Source organism: Choloepus didactylus, chromosome 13 (assembly GCF_015220235.1).
Source record: "Choloepus didactylus isolate mChoDid1 chromosome 13, mChoDid1.pri, whole genome shotgun sequence".
NCBI lineage: Eukaryota > Metazoa > Chordata > Mammalia > Pilosa > Megalonychidae > Choloepus > Choloepus didactylus.
The window spans coordinates 72983885-73002769 of NC_051319.1; the positions used below are offsets into that span (position 1 = coordinate 72983885).

Consider the following 18885-nt stretch of genomic DNA (forward strand, 5'->3'; position numbering starts at 1 on the left):
TAAAATGCTTGATATTCATCATTTTACTTGGTTCTTACAATAACCTCATGAAGTAGAGTCTAATAATTACCAATATAGAAATCTAGGATTAGGGAAGGGCAATGGCTTATAAGTGTCAAAGCTGAGACAAGAATCCAGGTGGACTGATACAGTCTACGATGTTATATATACCTTACTAACATATGAAAGAAAGGCCAACATCATCCAGCAAATTGACATATGTATTTATTGTACAAATTTCCCCTAGAACTGGGAGGTTATTATAATACAGGTGCACATTTGAGAAATGTATACAGAACAAGGAACAAGTATGTACATTTTATATATCCCACCATCTAAATAACTTAGAGAAAGCATAACATTCTCAAAGGACAGCAAACAAAAGTAGGCATTGTATAAAATCTGTTTTTTAGTGAGTATCCCCAGTGTGTGTCAACTGCAACAAAATGGTATCTGTGCTAGTATGTTTATTGCACTTAACATGTTCAAACTCAAAATTAAGACATATTAATAAAATCCAGGAACATTTAAAATAAACCCATTAGTTTTTATATACAAAGAAAAATTAATTTTAATTCTATAATGTAAAAGATCCCTTTTTCATTTCCTATTGCAAAAACAGGTTTTTAATACATAACACGCATCCGTCTGTACCATAAGAATGGAAAAATTATTTTCAAACAGGCCAAAACTCTTCATGACATTCATAACAGTGACCACACTTGAAAGAAATAGCAATTCAGTTCTTGGGCTTTGTATAAGAAAAGAATGACTATGATGAAGATAGCAGAAATTATGGAAGGGTCAGGAATTATAAAATTCAGGAATCCTATAAGGATTAATGATTCTATAATAAACTAAAGAGGCCTTTTCCTTCCTGGCAAAGCTTAGTTTTAAGAATAACAATAGCATTAGCCATCCATATGTTAAAGATCAAATTTCCTAAATGGTGGTTTATTAGAGATTTTGAACTGAGAATAATTTGATTAGTTAAAAAAACATAACACTCAAACAGATATATCATTCTGAGCTACAATTAAAACTTTCCCTGACAGTGAAAATAATGTAAAATGGCCCACATATGAAGTTTTCTATATTCTGAATTCTGCCAAAGAGACTGATTCACAGAATTTCAAACAATAAAGGAGAGAATTCTGTTAAAAAATGGAATAAGAAAATTAAGCCAAAGAAAATATATCAATAAACACTCTTGAGCAGTAAGTCATCCACAGGAGACTCAGGAAATAGCTGGGTCCAGCTGACAGGACCTAGTGGCCAAACTGATTTCAGGCACAACAATTTTGGATTTACATTCCATAAAAACAATCACTACTTCTTTGTCTAATTGGAGAGCTCCTTAATACATAAAAAGGCAAAGCAAAATGTGACCCAATGAATTTATAATTCAAGATCAAAAACTAAACAAACCACAGGAATTTTCTATTAATTAATGAAAATTTAAACAGCAAGAATGGGTGCGTTATATAGTAAATGTATTTCATAACTGTATAAGCAAATAGTTTTCAATTTTTTAGCTAAACAATTATGATGAAAACAGTCAATGAAAGCAGAAACCAACTTCATTCACGTCTAGCATTAAAAGTATCTTAAACCAGATAAGCAAAGAATAAACTGATGTAGAACTCAACTAAACTGAGGTAGTACAGCATATTGAAAACTTTATCTATCCATCTTTCTATTTACATTACTTACAAGAGTTTGGTTCCATATTAGCCTTTCTTACACGCAACACTCTACAGTATATACAAAGACAATAAAAATAAAAGAATGGAAATCTGTGGGAAAAAATCAGCTTTTGGAAGGGAGGGGCTGGTAAATGCCGGGATTTAAAGAAAAGATAAGAATTTTAAAAGTTTTAAGTTCTATTAGTGTAAACTGAATAAAATGAAGCAGAGAAACAAATATTCAACTCCTATAGGTTCAAGAAGAAGGACTGATACCGAAAGCAAGGGCCTCGGCTACCTGAGCACTTTTAAAGAAAATAGTATTATTTTTGCCAATGCTTTGGTGCAATTTTTAACCCTAATTTTCAATTCTTTAAAATTAGATACTGAATATGTAAATATTAATATTTATAAGAATTAGCTTATACTTATAAACAGAACACATGGTATAAAGCAATATTCTTATTTGGGGAATCTATATTCCCTGGCCTTAAAAAAAGATTAGTTTTACTTATTTGTTTTTTGAGTGTGTAAAACAGGAAAATCACCAGAAGGTAACATTTTAACATTACAAACAATACTAGTTGAAAATTTCTTTTTTTAAAAAAGTCATGTTTACCAATCTTGTATTTCTACCTCTGCTCTCTTAAAAAACAGAAACATATGTACATTTGGGTGCATAACATAACACATTTACACTCATTAATCCAAGTGTGTTATAATTAATGGTGAGTAAAAATACTTACTTTGAGAAATAGTCAGTAATGAGCTATTTTGAATTGAAAAACAAAGCAACGAATGATCAAGGTTTTACAGATCTCTGTATCTTAAAAATAAAAATTAAAAACTAATGATATGACTTTCTGAGCCATTTAATCATGAGACATCTGTTGATATTTATGAATTGTAGCAATATATAATGAACCCATGAAATTCCTTGTTATTCATTCTTGTAGAAATTTCTAAGTTAAGCTTTGGTCTTTTCCAATGTTTTACCCCCAAATTATGCTGTTTTAGTTTCACTTGTTTAAACATCTACCGTCACCCAAAAGTCCAGTCAAACGGAAAAGTCATCCAATATCACAGAATATGCAATGCAGGTTATCCAGGTGACTGACTCCATCAGATGGAAACCTAACAGGGGAAAAATAAATCATAAATCCACTTTGTGCCTGCTTCCTGGGTTCTACTTAATTTCTTCCAATATTAATTTCTCAACTTTTAAGCATTTTATAGCAGTATCTGGGCTACATATGGAGAGTGAGTGCTCGCCACAGCAGCCAGAAGAGGAAGATCACTGGATTCAATCCTGAAATAAAGAAAAAAAAAATGTCAGTTCAGGATTTCTGTACCCAGGACATGTCTCCTAAAGGCAATGACTTTTACCTGTAACATCACTATATCTCAGCAGTCAGGGTAATAAGCCATGCAGACTAAGATGAAAAGGGGAAGGGAGTTGAACAGATCAAAAGCTGGAAGTTTTTTAATAAGTAAAATCCAGAAACACAAATTTTACAAATATAACATCTCTGAAATCCAAGGGTAACAGAAGTCATGGATGTAGAAAAGGGTCTTAATAATCTGCTGATGGACCACGCATCAGGGCAAGGGACAATGTCTAGGAAACACAGTCCAATATAATAATAGTGAGCACCTAGACTGTTTTGGGTACAAATGTTTCCGTAATAAAATATACTGGAAGAAGTATGGAAGCTTCTTAAAAATCTACCTTGCCACAAATAATTTATAGGAAAAGAAATAAATGGCCAATAAACGTAGAAAATATTACTCAGACTCTTCCACAGTTAAAGAAATTTTAATAAAATCAAATATTGTGTTTTTACATAGGAGCTTGCCAAAGATTAAAAAGTTTCATAATAGCCAGTAGTGGGAAGAAAGTGCTTTTCACTGTTAGTAGGAATATATACAGGTACTTTCTGGGTGGCATTTACTATTATCTATCAAAATATTTATCAGTATCTATTAAAAATTTAATACACATGCCCTTTAACCCAAAACTCTACTTCAAGGAGTTTATCCTACAAATGTAAAAGATTTATATTCATTCCAGCATTGGCTCATAATAACAAAAAACTGAAAATGATCTAAATTCTACTATATAATGGAATGCTGTACAGCCAATAAAAAGAATGAGATAGGATCAATAGATACTTATATAAACAAGTATTCAAGACATATTAAAAGGCAAGATGCACAAAATGATATAAGGAACACAAACCAATTTATATCTTTTACTCTATGCATTAAAAAATCTATTATAAACAAACAATCCATTAATAGTGTTTGGGTGAGGGAAGGAAGTTGGGGGAAAGAAAAGGAATACCTATTTTCATCTTATTCCAAAATGCACTTTGAAATTTGGTTATATGCACATTACTTTAGTATAAAAACTAGTTTAAATTTTTAAAAAAGAAAGGCATTTCTCTTGCACATGTGTGTGTACATACACACTACTTTCCAGAGAAACAACATTGTGTCATGTTACCGATTTCCCAAATACTGGAGAACTACTCTCCCTGTACTTTCAAGCCAAAAGCCTTGTTAGGACTTCAGCAGCAGTGTATCACAATGTGTGTGCGTATGTGCGTGTGCGTGTGTGTGTAATCAGAAAGATATGGAGACATTCAAACCCCTAATCAGTCCTATTAGGGTATGACATCCAAAACCATCTCTCTAATCTGGATAATATTGCTTACACACCGCAGGATGAATTAAGGGATAAATGAGTAAAAGTATTTAACTTGGTTTCTGACATACAGTAGGTTCTAACTGATGTTAGTGCCCCCTCTCTCCCTCATTAAAGCAGAATTAGACATAAGTTCTAGCTTGTTTTAATTTCTTCACCTAGGATGCCAAGAAACAATTTACATGCAGACAAAGATGCAGAAACACATACACAAACAGGAAAAGTGGTCATATAACATAAACACACACAGAAAAAGTGGCCACAGACTATGAAAGAGGACTATCCGACCCACTGTCCCCCCACATTCCTGTTCCTCCTTCAATTAGTGTTTTCAGTAACTGTCTTCTCCTAATGAATAAATGCAGAGTAGTCAGATAAATACGTAGATAATCGGGAGGGAGTAATAATATATAGATCATCTACTACTGTCCACAGAGTAGTGTTAACTTCCATTAGCTCATTTGGATGGCAGGGCAGAAACTGGAAATGATGAGTTTCCAAGATATTTAACAACAATCAGTATTTATTTTTTTCAAAGAAAAATTTAAATTTTAATTCATTTTTATCTGACTATATTCTCAATGTACTATAATAGCACCTTATCTGACTATATTCTCAACATACTGTAATAGCACCTTGAATGTTAGTGGAGGACAGGGGATCTGCTTTTATATGGTATAGAGCAACCCAATTAAATACAGTATCCAGTTTTTAACAAGAAAAGACACTTAAGAAGGAAAAAGGGCAATTATGAAGAAGAGTCCTTGCCTAACAACAGAGCAATGAACAAGCAAAGTCAGAAAAGTAACCATGAACATACCCTAGAACCACTCCCAGCTCCTTCACATGAACACGCATCTGCCCCCTCAGGTACTCAGACAGCATTTTACTCTTGAAGTACAACTCCTGCAACCGGTCTTCAAGATGCATGACACACTGTGGTTAGGGGGGAAACAAGAACCAGGTCAGAAAACACTTTCCAACTTTGAGTGATGGCAAATATCAAAGCATCATGTTTCTGACAATTCTATTTAGTTATTCCAACATCGACTAACATTTGAAGCACATTTTTAAAGCATGTGATTTTATTTAAAGGGCCACAAATTTTTTTCTGGCTCATACCAAAGATAAGCTTCCACAGAACTTTTTAACTATATTATAGTACAGTTCTCCTAAAAAGAGAAAGAAAGATCATTTAAGGTTGGAAGTGGTGTCTTCTGTAAAAGACTACCACCAACATTTTGAAGAAGGATCATTCAAAATCCTGATATGACACAGAGACTCCAGAAGGCACTGGCCTCCTATACAAAGCTTGAGGACCTTCCATGACCATACCACACATGACAGTAGTTAGGCATCAAGAGCAAAATTCTGACTGCTGAAACCAGAGAATATACAAAAAAACAATGACGAAGAAGCAAACAGCAGTATTTAATGCAAGAACATACTAAATAGAGTTTAGTCACCCACCAGAGTGCTCTAGGTAACTCAAGGCTTCCACATACTTACAAAATTTGGAGACAGATTATGCTTATAAAGCTGAAGAGTGGAATGAAGCAGGTTGGAAACAAGACTGGAAACCAATACTTCCTTTCCCAGTTTATTATCTGTCATTCGTCTCTGGCTACTGGCAACTTGAACAGTCCATTTATCCGTATCTGCTATAATACAGACAGCTTCTGCTATCGGTTCATCCAACACTGGATGCTGCAAAGAAAAGAAAAATTCATCTAATGATAAGCAAGTGGAATTTTCAAAGATAATGCTGGTGGAATGAGGCAATAAGAGATATTAAATAAAAACAAAAAAAATATTAAAGTCTAACAGCTACTGCCAAAGAATCCTTGACAGAAGAAAATGGACTAGTCAGTTAACTCAACAAATACTGTTTTCTTTATAACTTGTTATAAACGTCAACATTTTGTATGATAAATACAGAGGTAAAAAAAATGACATTTCTCCCTACTTTATACTTTCTTTAAATTAAAAAAATGTTTTTCCATTTTTTTAATTGGGGAATATAACATAAATGATAACTTTCAAAGCACAATTTAACAAGTAGTTACAAAGCAAATTTCTAAGAATATTATGGGTTACATTTCCATAGTTTCAGTTATATCCTTATTGTGAAATATATATACAGAGGATGACTTTCAACATAAAATTTAATGAGTAGCTATAGAGCAAATTTCAAAAAATGTTCTGGGTTAGTTTCATACTTTCAGTAATTTCCTTATTGTGAAATTTACCATAAATGCAAAAAGGTGGTAACTCTCAAAGTATGATTTAACAAGCAATTATATAGGAAATTTCAAAGAATGTTATGGGTTATAATACCATAATTTCACTTATTTCCTTACTGTGAAATATAACATATACAAAAAGGTGATAAGTTTCAAAGAACAATTTAATAAGTAGCTATAGAGCAAATTTCAAAGAATGTTATGTGTTACAGCTCCACCATTTCAGTTCTTTCCTTCTTGGTATTCTAATACCATAACAACTAAGGAAACAAAAAATTATATAGAGATTCAGAATTCATAATCCTTTGTTAAATTCTATCTTGTCGGTTGCTACCCCTTCCTCTAGTTTTATCACTTTCCCAATCTTCAAGGATGTCTAGGCAGTGGCCAACATAATTTGTTCATGTTGGAAAGGGGTGGTGACATTATGGGAAAAGGGGATGCATCTGGTTGAAGTTCCTGAAGAGACTATTGCCTCTGAGTTTTGGGACTTATCTGGCATTGGAGTTCTCTGAATACTTGAAGTTTCTGAAAACTAAACTTACCAGGTTAAACTTTATTTATAGAGTCTGAGATAGGGACCAAGGTATTCTTTAGGGTTTGCAGGATTACTGTTGACTTGGGCTTGTCATATTTGGCCATTTGGCATATCTAGTTGAAGCCTGCATAAGAGTAACCTCCAGGATAGCCTCTCAACTCTATTTGAAATCTCTTAGCCACTGAAACCTTATTTTGCTGCCTTTCTTTCCCCCATTTGGTCAAAAAGGCATACTCAATCCCTCGATACCAGGGTCAGGCTCATTCCTGAGATCCGTATCCCACGTCACCAGGGAGAATCACTCACCTGGGGGTTCTGTTCCATGTCAAGGGGAGGATGATGAATTTATTTGCAGAGTTGGGTTTAGAGAGAGAAAGGCCACATTTGAGCAACTAAAGAGGTCCTGTGGAGGTGACACCTAGACATATGTGCAGATGGGCTTAGCCTCCCCTTTACAGTCCTAAGTTTCACAACAGCAAGCCTCAAGATCGAGGGTTTGACTTATTAAATAGAGGATTCCTAATTTCACATAGCATATCTTCTGACCACGATAAACAATCAATATATCACATCACTCAATTTTACAATCCTCATCACTCTCCATTTTAAACAGTTCTCATGAATCAAACACCCTGAAGCTCACACTGTCCCTAGTGTCTGTGTGGTACTAGTAAGTTATTCCTATTAATTATAGTCCCAAGTATTTAACAGGTAGTTTTTCCCATATATCACTCTGTTGTTAACTCTTTGTACAAGTGTCATATCTTAGAAGGATATCATGCAAACACTTATTTGTAGTGCTAATCTGTGGGATACATGCCTTTAAACAACAGGTTTCAATCATGTACACCATCAATGCAGCTCTGATATAACCCATTAACAAATGATCACCCTTATCCATTCCCATACCTTTAAATTCACCCTCATTAACATATCTGAACATATCAGGTTATCATTCCCCCTCCACTGGATTCTGTCTATCACTAGGTCCCCTATATTTTACATTATAAGAAATTGATTTTACCTTGTTAGGGAGTTCATAGAAGTGGTAACATAGAATATCTCTCCTTTGACTTATTTGACTTATTTGACTTATTTCACTTTGACTTATTTGACTTATTTCACTCAGCATTGTATCTTCAAACTTCATCCATGTTGCCATGTTTCAACCTAGTTCCTTCTTACTGGTGCATAGTATTCCGTTGTATGAATATACCACATTTTATTCATCCACTCGTCTGTTGAAGGACACTTGGATTGTTTCCATCTCTTGGCAATTGTGAACAATGCCGCTATGAACACTGATGAGCAAATATCTGTTCATGACACTGCTTTCATATGTGCTGGGTATATACCAAGAAGTGGAATTGCTGGATCGTAAGGTAACTCAATATCTAGTTTTCTGAGGAACTGCCAAAGTGTCTTCCACAGCAGCTAAACCATTATACATTCCCATCCACAATCAAAGAGTTCCAATTTCTCCACATCCTCTCCAGCATTTATTGTTTAATGTTTGTTTAATGGCAGCCATTCTTATTGGTGTGAGATGGTATCTTATTGTGGTTTTGATTTGCATTTCCCTAATCGCTAGTGAAGCTGAACATTTTTTCATGTGTTTTTTCAGCCATTCATACTTCCTCATCAGAAAAATTTTTCAAATCTTTTGCCCATTTTATAACTGGGCGACTTGTACTACTGTTGTTCAGTTGTAGGATTTCTTTATATATGCAGGATGTCAGTCTCTTACATGATATATAGTTTCCAAATATTTTCTCCCATTGAGTCGGCTACCTTTCCACCTTTTTTTCAAAGTCTTTTTAGGCACAAAAGCTTTTGATTTTCAGGAGTTCCGTTTATCTATTTTTTTCTTTTGTTGCTTGTACTTAGGGTATTACTACATCTTGAACATGTTTCTCTGTATTATATTCTAAGCCTATTTTGGTGTTGTCCCTTATATTGAGGTCTTTGATCCACTTTGAGTCAATTTTTGTATGGGGTGTGCAGGTAGGGTTCCTCTTTCATTCTTTTGGCTATGCGTATCCAGTTCTCCCAGCCCAATCTGTGGAAGAGACTGCTTTTTCCCAGTTTAGTGGGATTTGGAACCTTATCAAAAATCAGTTTTAACCATAGATCTGGGGGTCTATTTCTGAACTCTCAATTCAATTCCATTGATCAATATGTCTATCTGTGTGCCAGTACCAGGCTATTTTGACCACGATGGCTTTAAGGTAGGCTTTAAAGTCAGGAAGTTAAGTCCTCCCACTTGGTTTTCTTTTTTAGAATGTTTTCAGCAACTTGAGGCCCCTTTCCCTTCCAAATAAATTTGGTAACTAGCTTTTCGAAGTCTGCAAAATAGGTTGCTGGAATTTGATTGGAATTGTGTTCTATGTGTAGATCGGTTTGGGTAGAACTGACATCTTAATGACACTTAGCCTTCCTAATCATGAACATGGAATATCTTTCCACCTAATTAGGTCTCCTTTGATTTCTTTTAATAAGGATTTGTAGTTTTCTTTGTCAAGTCCCTTTACATCTTTGGTTAAGCTTATCCATAGGTACTTGATTTTTTTAGTTTCTATTGTGAGTGGTATTTTTTTTAAATTGCTTCTTCAGTTAGGTCATTACTGGTGTATAGGAACATTATTGCCTTCTGTGCATTAATCTTGTATCCTGCCTGTTCTAGCTTGCTAATGCTGCCGGAACGCAAAACACCAGAGATGGATTGGCTTTTATTATTTGGTTACACAGTTACAGTCCTAAGGCCATCAAGTGTCCAAGGCAACACATTAGCAACTGGGTACTAGGAGGATGGTCAATGGTGTCCAGAAAACCTCTGTTAGCTGGGAAGGCACATGGCTGGCGTCTGCTCCAAAGTTCTGGTTTCAAAATGGCTTTCTCCCAGGACGTTCCTCTCTAGGTTGCAGTTCCTCAAAAATGTCACTCTTAGTAGCACTTCAGGTAATTGTCCTCTCTCAGCTTCTCTGGAGCAAGAGTCTGCTTTCAACAGCCGTCTTCAAACTGTCTCTCATCTGCAGCGCCTGTGCTTTCTTCAAAGTGTCCTTCTTGGCTGTAGCAAGCTCGCTCCTTCTGTCTGATCTTATATAGTACACCAGTAATTTAATTCAGACCCACCCAATGGGCAGGCCAATACCTCCATGGAAATTATCCAATCAGAGTCATCACCCAGAGTTGGGTGGGGACCATCTCCATAGAAACACTCAAAGGATTTCAATCTAATTAACACTGATAGGTCTGCCCACACAAGATTACATCAAAGATAATGGCGTTTGGGGGATGTAATACATTTAAACCATCTTTGGTTAAGCTTATCCATAGGTACTTGAGTTTTTTAGTTTCTATTGTGAATGGTATTTTTTTTTAATTGCTTCTTCAGTTAGGTCATTACTGGTGTATAGGAACATTATTGACTTATGTGCATTAATCTTGTATCCTGCCACTCTGCTGAATTTGTTTATTAGCTCAACTAGCTTTGTCATCAATGTCTCAGGATTATCCAAATATAAGACCATATCATCTACAAATAATGACAGCTTTACTTCTTCTTTTCCAATCTGGGTATCTTTTATTTCTTTGTCTTGATGAATTGCCCTGGCTAGAACTTCTAGCACAATGTTGAATAACAGTGGTAACAGTGGGCATCCTTCTCTCATTCCTGATCTTAGGGGGAAGGCTTTATGTCTCTCACTGTTGAGTACTATACTGCTGTGGATTTTTCATATATGTTGTTTATCGTATTGAGGAAGTTTCCTTCAACTCCTAACTTTAAAGTGTTTTTTAAAAAAAGGGATGCTGAATTTTGTCAAATGCTTTTTCAGCTTCTATTGAGATGAACATTTGATTTTTCCGTTTGATTTGTTAAATGTTGTATTACATTAAGTGATTTTCTTACGTTGAACCACCCTTGCATGCCAAGAATGAAACCCACTTGGTCATGGTGTAGGATTCTTTTAACGTGTCTTTGAATTTGATTTGCAAGTATTTTGTTTAGAATTTTTGCATCTATATTCATCAGGGAGATTGGCCTATAGTTTTCCTTTTTTGTAGTATCTTTTTCTGGTTTTGGTATTAAGAGTGATATTAGCTTAATAAAATAAATTAAGTAGTGTTCGTTTTTCTTCAATATTTTGAAAGAGTTTGAGCAGGAATGGTGTCAATTCTTTTTGGAAAGTTTGGTAAAACTTCCCTGTGAAACCAGCTGGCCCTGCGCTTTTATTTTAAGGTAGATTTTTGATGACTACTTGGATCTCTGCTTGTGATTGGTTTGTTGAGTTCTTCTATTTCTTCTTGGGTCAGTCTAGGTTGTTCATGTGTTTCCAGGGAATTGTCCACATCCTCTAAATTTTCTGGCTTGTTGGTGTAGTGGTGTTCACAGTATCCCCTTATGATTTTTAAAATTTCTTCAGGATCCATGGTAATGACTCTGCTCTCGTTTCTGATTTTGTTCATTTGGGTCTTCTCTCTTTCAGACTTTGTCAGTCTAGCTAAAGGTTTTCATTCTTGTTGATCTTCTCAAAGAACTAACTTTTGGTTTTATTTATTCTATTGTTTCTGTTGTTGTTGCTGCTGTTGTTCTCCAGCTAACTTATTTCTGCTTTAATCTTTGTTTTTATTTTCTTCTACCTGCTTTAGTTAGTTTGCTGATCATTCTGTAGCCTCTTCAGTGGTTCAGTTAGGTCTTTGGTTTTAGCCCCTTTTTTCTTTTGATGTATGTATTTAGAGCTATAAACTTCTGTCTCAGCACTGCCTTCACTGCATCCCATAGGTTTTGGTATGTCGTGTTCTGATTTTCATTCGTCTCTGGATATTTACCTATTTTTCTTGCAATTTCTCCTCTGACCCACTGGTTGTTTAGGAGTGTGTTGTTTAACCTCCATATATTCATGAGAGATCTGGTTCTTTGGTGGTTATTGATTTCCAGTTGCATTCTGTTGTGGTCTGAGAATGTGCTTGGAATAATTTCAATATTTTTAAACTTATTAAGACTTGTTTTATGTCCTAGCATAAGCTCTATCCTGCAGACCATTCAATGAGCACTAGAGAAGTATATCCTGGTACTTTGGGATGTAACGATTTATATATGTCTGTTAGTCTAAATCATTTATCGCATTATTTAGATTCTGAATTTCCTTATTGGTTCTCTGTCTAGTTATTCTATCTTTAGCAGAAAGTGGTGTATTGAAATCTCCCTCTATTATTATAGATGTGTCTCTTGCTCCCTTCAGTTTAGCCAATGTTTGTTTGATGTACTTTGGAGCTCCTTGATTGGGTGCATTAAAATTTATGATTGTTATTTCTTCTTGGTGCATTTCCCCTTTTATTAATATATAGTGTCCTTCTTTGTCTCTTATGATATCTTTGCATTTAAGATCTAATTTGTCTGATATTAATAGAGCTACCCCTGCTTTCTTTTGGTTGCAGCTTGCATGTAATATTTTTTCCCATCCTTTCACTTTCAGTTACTTTGTTTTGCAGGATTTAAGATGAGTCTCTTAGAAACAGCGCATTGATGAGTCATACTTTTTAATCCATTCTACCAATCTGTAGCTTTTAATTGGGGAGTTTAAATCCATTCACAGTCAAGGTCATTAGTGTGAAGGAAGTTCTTGAACCAGCCATCTTATCCTTTGGTTTCTAATTGTCAGATCTATTCCCCTCTCCGCTCTCTTTCTTTACCTTTATGTTACCCTTCAGTTCTTTGCCCTTATCCAGACATCTCTTCCCTTTTTTTTATTTTTTTCCCCTCATCTGGTAGAGCTCCCACCAGTATTTCTTGCAGGGCAGGTCCCTTGTTAACAAAATCTCTCAGCATTTGTTTATCTGTGAAAATTTTAACCTTTCCCTCAAATTTGATGGAGAGCTTTGCTGGATAAAGAATTCTTGGATAGAAATTTTTCTCTTTTAGAATAGTAAATATGTCATACCACTTTCTTCGCCCCTCCATGGTGTCCACTAAGTCGTCAGTACTTAGTTTTATATGGTTTCCTTTGTATGTGGTGAATCTATCTCTCTTACTGTTTCCAGGACAGTCTCCTTCTCTTTAGCATTTGACAATCTGATTAGTTTATGTCTCAGAGTGTGTCTATATGGATTGTTTCTATTTGGAGTTCACTGGGCTTCTCTGATTTGCATATTTATGTTGTTTAGAAGGGTTCAGAAGTTTTCCCCAACTATGTTTTCAAATACTCTTCCTAGCCCTTTATTCTTCTCTTCTCCTTCTGGGATACCAACGATTCTTATATTTGCATGCTTCATGTCGTCCTTCATTTCAGATTTCAAATTTTTTTATTTTTTTCACCATTAGTTCTTTTGTGCATTCTCATTCAATTGCTCTGACCTCTAATTCACTTATTCTTTCTCCTGCTTCTTCAAATCTGCCGTTATGTGTCTCTACTATATTTTTAATTTGATCTATAATACCCTTTTTTCCGTTAAGATCTATTTTTTTACTCTTTCAAATTCTTCTTTATGCTCTTCTAGAGTCTTCTTGGTGTCTTTTATTTCTTAAAGCCAACTCACTGAAGTTGTTTTGGATTTCTGTATGTACTTCTTTGATTAACTGCTCCAGATCATGTGTCTCCTCTGACTTTTTAATTTGGTCATTTGGCTTGTCCATATCTTCTTATATCTTCACATGCTTTATGATTTTCTGTTCGCCTTGGGGTATTTACTTATCTTGATAAGGTTTTTTTGGGAAATGTTAGAATTATTTGAACATTTATATATACATATATTTTTGGCAGAGCCACAGCTTGCTGGTGTGCACTTTCCCTAACCCCCCAGCAAATGGCGATCCTAAGCAACCTCCTACTCTCAAGCTAGGTTTCTCTCAACTTTGCCTATGTGCTGTGTGGTGTCCCAACCAGGTGGAAATCCAATCGGCACACAGTTCTCCATGTGCACTGGATGTGGGAGCTGGGCACTGTGTAGCTTGGCAGGGAGTCCGCTTAAGGGCTCAGTGAGTCTGGTAGTTCTCAGGCCTCTGAGTGGACCACTCATGAGCTCCAGGGCCACGCATCTCACCCACTAGCTCAAGTGCACCCCACACCCTATCCACAGCACACCCGTGAGCCTCTGGAGTTGGGGAAGGGCTACTGGTTGCTTCTGTTTGTTCCCACACCCATGCAGACCACAGCCTTCCATGGAGAAAGAGTAAATGTGGTCACCACAAGTCCACTGAATCCTGAGTTTCCTCACAGGAGCTCCTAGCCATGGGGCTGTGGAAAGTTATGTCCCTAGCCAACTGCTGAAATGGGTGCACTGGGCAGGGAAAGCTGCTTCCTCCGCACTTGGCATCCCACTCCAGCTCCAATCCTCAGTGGAGGTCCTGGTCAAACACACTCACCCCTTTCTTTCAAGCACAGTCTCTCTGCCTCTCCATCCAAGTCTCCAGTATGCATTGTAGAGTTCCGTTTCCAGCCAGTTGCCCCCTACAACCACTGCTCTAGGCACCCTTTCCCCTTCTCTAGTCCATTTCACAGAGGAGAAATAGTTTGCTCTGCCTCTCCTATCCTGCCATCTTCCCAGAAGTCCCTACCTTACACCTTATACAAAAGCAATTCAAAATCGATCAAAGAACTAAATATGAAAGCCAGAATTATCAAACTCCTAGAAGAAAACACAGGGAAGCATCTTCAGGACCTTGTGTTAGGCAGTGATTTCTTAGACTTAACATCCAAAGCACAAATAATGAAAGAAGAAATAAAGAGGACCTCATCAAAATTAAAAACTTTTGTGTCTCAAAGGACTTTCTCATGATAGTAAAACAACAACCTACACAATGGGAGAAAAAACTTGGAAACCACATATCACATGAAAGTTTAATGTACAGAATATATAAAGAAATCCTTCAACTTAACAACAAAAAGACAAACAACCCAATTTACAAATAGGTAAAAGACTTGAATAGACACCTCTTCAAAGAAGATACACAGATGGCCAGAAAGTACATTAAAAGATGCTCAACATCATTAGCCATCTGGAAATGCAAATCAAAACTACAATGAGATACCATTTCACACCCATTAGAATGGCTACTATTAACAAAACAAAAAATAGCAAATGTTGGAAAGGATGTAGAGAAAAAGGAGCATTCATTCATTGCTGGTGGGAATGTAAATTGGTGCAGCAGCTGTGGAAGTCAGTTTGTTCTGTCAACCGATGAATGGATAATAAAATGTAGTATATACATATAATGGAATATTATTCAGCTATAAAAAGGAATGAAGTTGTGATACATGAGATAACGTGAAGACATCATATTGAGGGAAATAAGCCAGACATAAAAGGGCAAATATTATATAATTTCACTGATTTGAAATAATTAGAATAAGCTAACATATAGAGTCAGAATCTAGAATACAGGTTACCAGGGGATGGGGTGGGTATAGGGAATGGTAAGTTAAGGCTTAAAATGCACAGGGTTTCCTATTTGGAATGATGGCAATGTTTTGGTAATGGATGGTGGCGATGGTAGCAAAACATTGTGAATGCAATTAACAGCACATGAAATATCTACCTGAATGTGATTAAAAGGGTGAAATGTTAGATCATATATACGTAACAGAATATGTATTGTTTTAAAAATCCATGGATCTACACTACACTAACGGTGAACCGCAAGTTAAACCATAGTTTATAATAATACAATTATAAAAATATACTACCATCAATTGTAAAAGAAATGTTCTACATCAATGCAAGGAATTTAATAACAGGGTAGTATATGGGAATCCTGTATTTTATTTTATGCATGATTATTCTGTAAACCCACAACTTCTCTAATAAAGGAAAAATAAATACATGAAAAGTTTTAAAACAACAAAAAGACACTTCTTTAGAAACTAGAGGGAGAAAAAAATAAGTCCATGAATATAGTTCTGAAAAATAGGATTATGTCTTTATTTTGAAAATTTTCTGTAATATTGCTCTGATAATAAAATGTTTATACAAGTAAATGAAAATATGAGACGGAAAGACAAGCACAATTATTGAAACAGAGGGCAGCAGCCAAATACCTATTTCTTTTAAACGTAGTAGAAAGAATCAAAGAGCAACAGACCTCGGACCACCATATAGAAGTCTTCTGGTTACAGTTGGTGATGACATTAGCACAATGTGAATGTAATTATCACCACCGAAATAGTTAAAATGGGAAACTTCAGGATGTATGTATATTACCAGAATAAAACACAAACAAAAACGTGAACTGTACAACACAAAGAGTGAACCCTAAAATAAACCATGAACTATAGTTAATAATACAATTATTATAATGTTTCATCAATAGTAACACACTAATGTAAAATTTTTATAATATGGAAAATTGCATGTATTGGGGGTAATATGAGAACTCTGCATTCTGAACCATTTTTCCGTAAACCTAGAATTGCTCTAATAAAAAAATTACATTAAAAAATGTCTTCTGACTTAGTGCCCACCACAGCCAGCGAGAGCTATTCTGCGGAGTGTAGTACTGCCGGCTCAGCAAGAAGGCGCAGGCAGGACCATGGAGAAAGAGTTCACATATGAAGATTATCAGAGCACTGCAGAATGGCTTCTGTCCCACACCGAGCACCGACCTCAAGTGGCAGTGATCTGTGGCTCTGGGTTAGGAGGTCTGGCTGATAAAGTAACTCAGGCCCAGGCCTTTGAATACAGTGAGATACCCAACTTTCCTCAAAGCACAGTACCAGGTCACACTGGACGACTTGTGTTTGGGTTCCTGAATGGCCGAGCCTGTGTGGTGATGCAGGGCAGATTCCACTTTTATGAAGGCTACCCACTCTGGAAGGTAACGTTCCCAGTGAGGGTTTTCCGGCTTATGGGTGTGGACACCCTAGTGGTCACCAATGCAGCTGGAGGGCTTAACCCCAAGTTTGAGGTTGGAGATGTCATGCTGATCCGTGATCATATCAACATGCTTGGTTTCTCTGGCCAGAACCCTCTCAGAGGCCCCAATGATGAAAGGTTTGGCCCTCGTTTTCCTGCCATGTCTGACGCTTATGACCACAATCTGAGGCAGAAGGCTCACTGGGCCTGGAAACAAATGGGGGAGCAGTGAGAGCTACAGGAAGGCACCTATGTGATGATGGCAGGCCCCAACTTTCAAACCCGTTCAGAGTGTCTTCTGCTGCTGAAGCTGGGGGCTGACGTTGTCAGCATGAGCACAGTACCAGAAGTTATAGTTGCACGGCACTGTGGACTTCGAGTTTTTGGCTTCTCTCTCATCACTGACAAGTTTTAATCCTGAAAGCTCAGAGAAGACTACTCATGAGAAAGTACTGGAATCCGCGAAACAAGCTGCACAGAAATTGGAACAGTTTGTCTCCATTCTTATGGCTAACATTCCACCCTCTGACAAGGCCATTTGAGCAGCCTTGAAATGGTCTGGTCAGCCTCTCCACTATGGGATCTAAATGGCTGCTACCTTGTTGGGGTCAGCTGTCTCTGCCCTTTAATAGTAGCAGAAAGGCGAGGAGGACCGCTATCTTTCACCTTCCCCACTTCTCACACCAGACACTTTTGTTGCCAGATCCTGTCAGTTATCTTTTCAAAAGAGTTTCCACTCTTGTTGATCCCCCAGAGCAGGAGCCCATGCCCTAGAGCATGTTGGTGGATATGCCCATGATTTCACTTGGGCCTTCAAACTTGGCCCTGTGACTGCTACTAACCTGAAAGCCATGCTCTTACTCCTGGGGACTCAGCTCTGCCATCCCCTTAGCATTGGGGGCCACATAATGGCCAGACCAGAATCTCTTCGATTTTAATGCTATTTTTTAAAAATAAAGAGAAAGCTGTATAATAAAAAAAAAAAAAAAAAAAAAAAAAAAAAAAATGTCTTCTAAACTTTGTAATGCCAATTTTGCTATCTGTATTAATCTGTGTTTATCTGTTTTAGACCAAGGAGGGCACAGCAGTTTAGCACACAGCTTAAGAGCAGGCAGACCAGGACTTGAATTCTAGCTCTGCCACTTCCTATGTAACTTTAAAATCTGATTGAGCTGTTTCTAAAATATACATATGATATGGATGTGAATAAGAAGTACCCCCAAAGGATTATTATAAGATTAATTAGGTATGCCATTTAAATGCCTGGCACACACTCAGTTCTCAGTAAATACTAAATGATATTATTATTGTTGTTGTTGTTCTTCTTCTTCTCCTCTAATAATTAGCAGGCAGAAATCTTTAAAATAAAAATATTTTTGTCTTCACCAGAAAACAGCAACTCTTTCCAATGCCAGGCTTTCAGTGTGTGGTAATGGGTACAGATGTAAAAAGAAACAGACTGAGTGACTAAGATCAGAGGTAAAGAAAGACAAGAAAACACAGGGAACATTAGAAGGACCTACACTGGATTCTCTAAAAAGTAATTCAACAAATACTTATGGAGCACTAAATCAGGCTCTAAGAAGACAGAACTGGAAAAAATAGATATGATTTCTTTGCCCTGAAGGACAAATACTACCAATTTGAGACATCCACAAGCATTTGAAAATTAAACAGCACATTTCTAAGTTAACACATAGGTCAAAGAAGATACCACAACAGAAATCGGAAAATATTTTGAGGTGAATGAAAATGAAAACACAATATAGCAAAATTTATGAGATGCAGTTAAAGCAGTACTTAGAGAAAAACATAGAGCTTCAAATGCCTAGCAGAAAAGAATATCTCAAGTCAATAACATAA

General features: G+C 36.4%; 1 protein-coding gene and 1 pseudogene across 2 annotated transcripts in view; one reads left to right on the forward strand and one right to left on the reverse strand.

Moving 5' to 3' along the window:
- Positions 1–208: 208 nt before the first annotated feature.
- Positions 209–18885, reverse strand: part of FNIP1 (folliculin interacting protein 1) — a 182033-nt gene continuing 163356 nt past the window's right edge. For both annotated transcript variants that reach the window (XM_037802246.1, XM_037802245.1), the window contains 3 exons: positions 5902–6099; positions 5213–5328; positions 209–2994 (listed from right to left, as the gene is read on the reverse strand). In XM_037802246.1, coding sequence (XP_037658174.1) covers positions 2916–2994; positions 5213–5328; positions 5902–6099 — 393 coding nt within the window. In that variant the 3' untranslated portion in view covers positions 209–2915. The remainder of the gene's footprint in view (positions 2995–5212; positions 5329–5901; positions 6100–18885) is intronic.
- On the forward strand, positions 16654–17998 carry LOC119508573 (annotated as a pseudogene).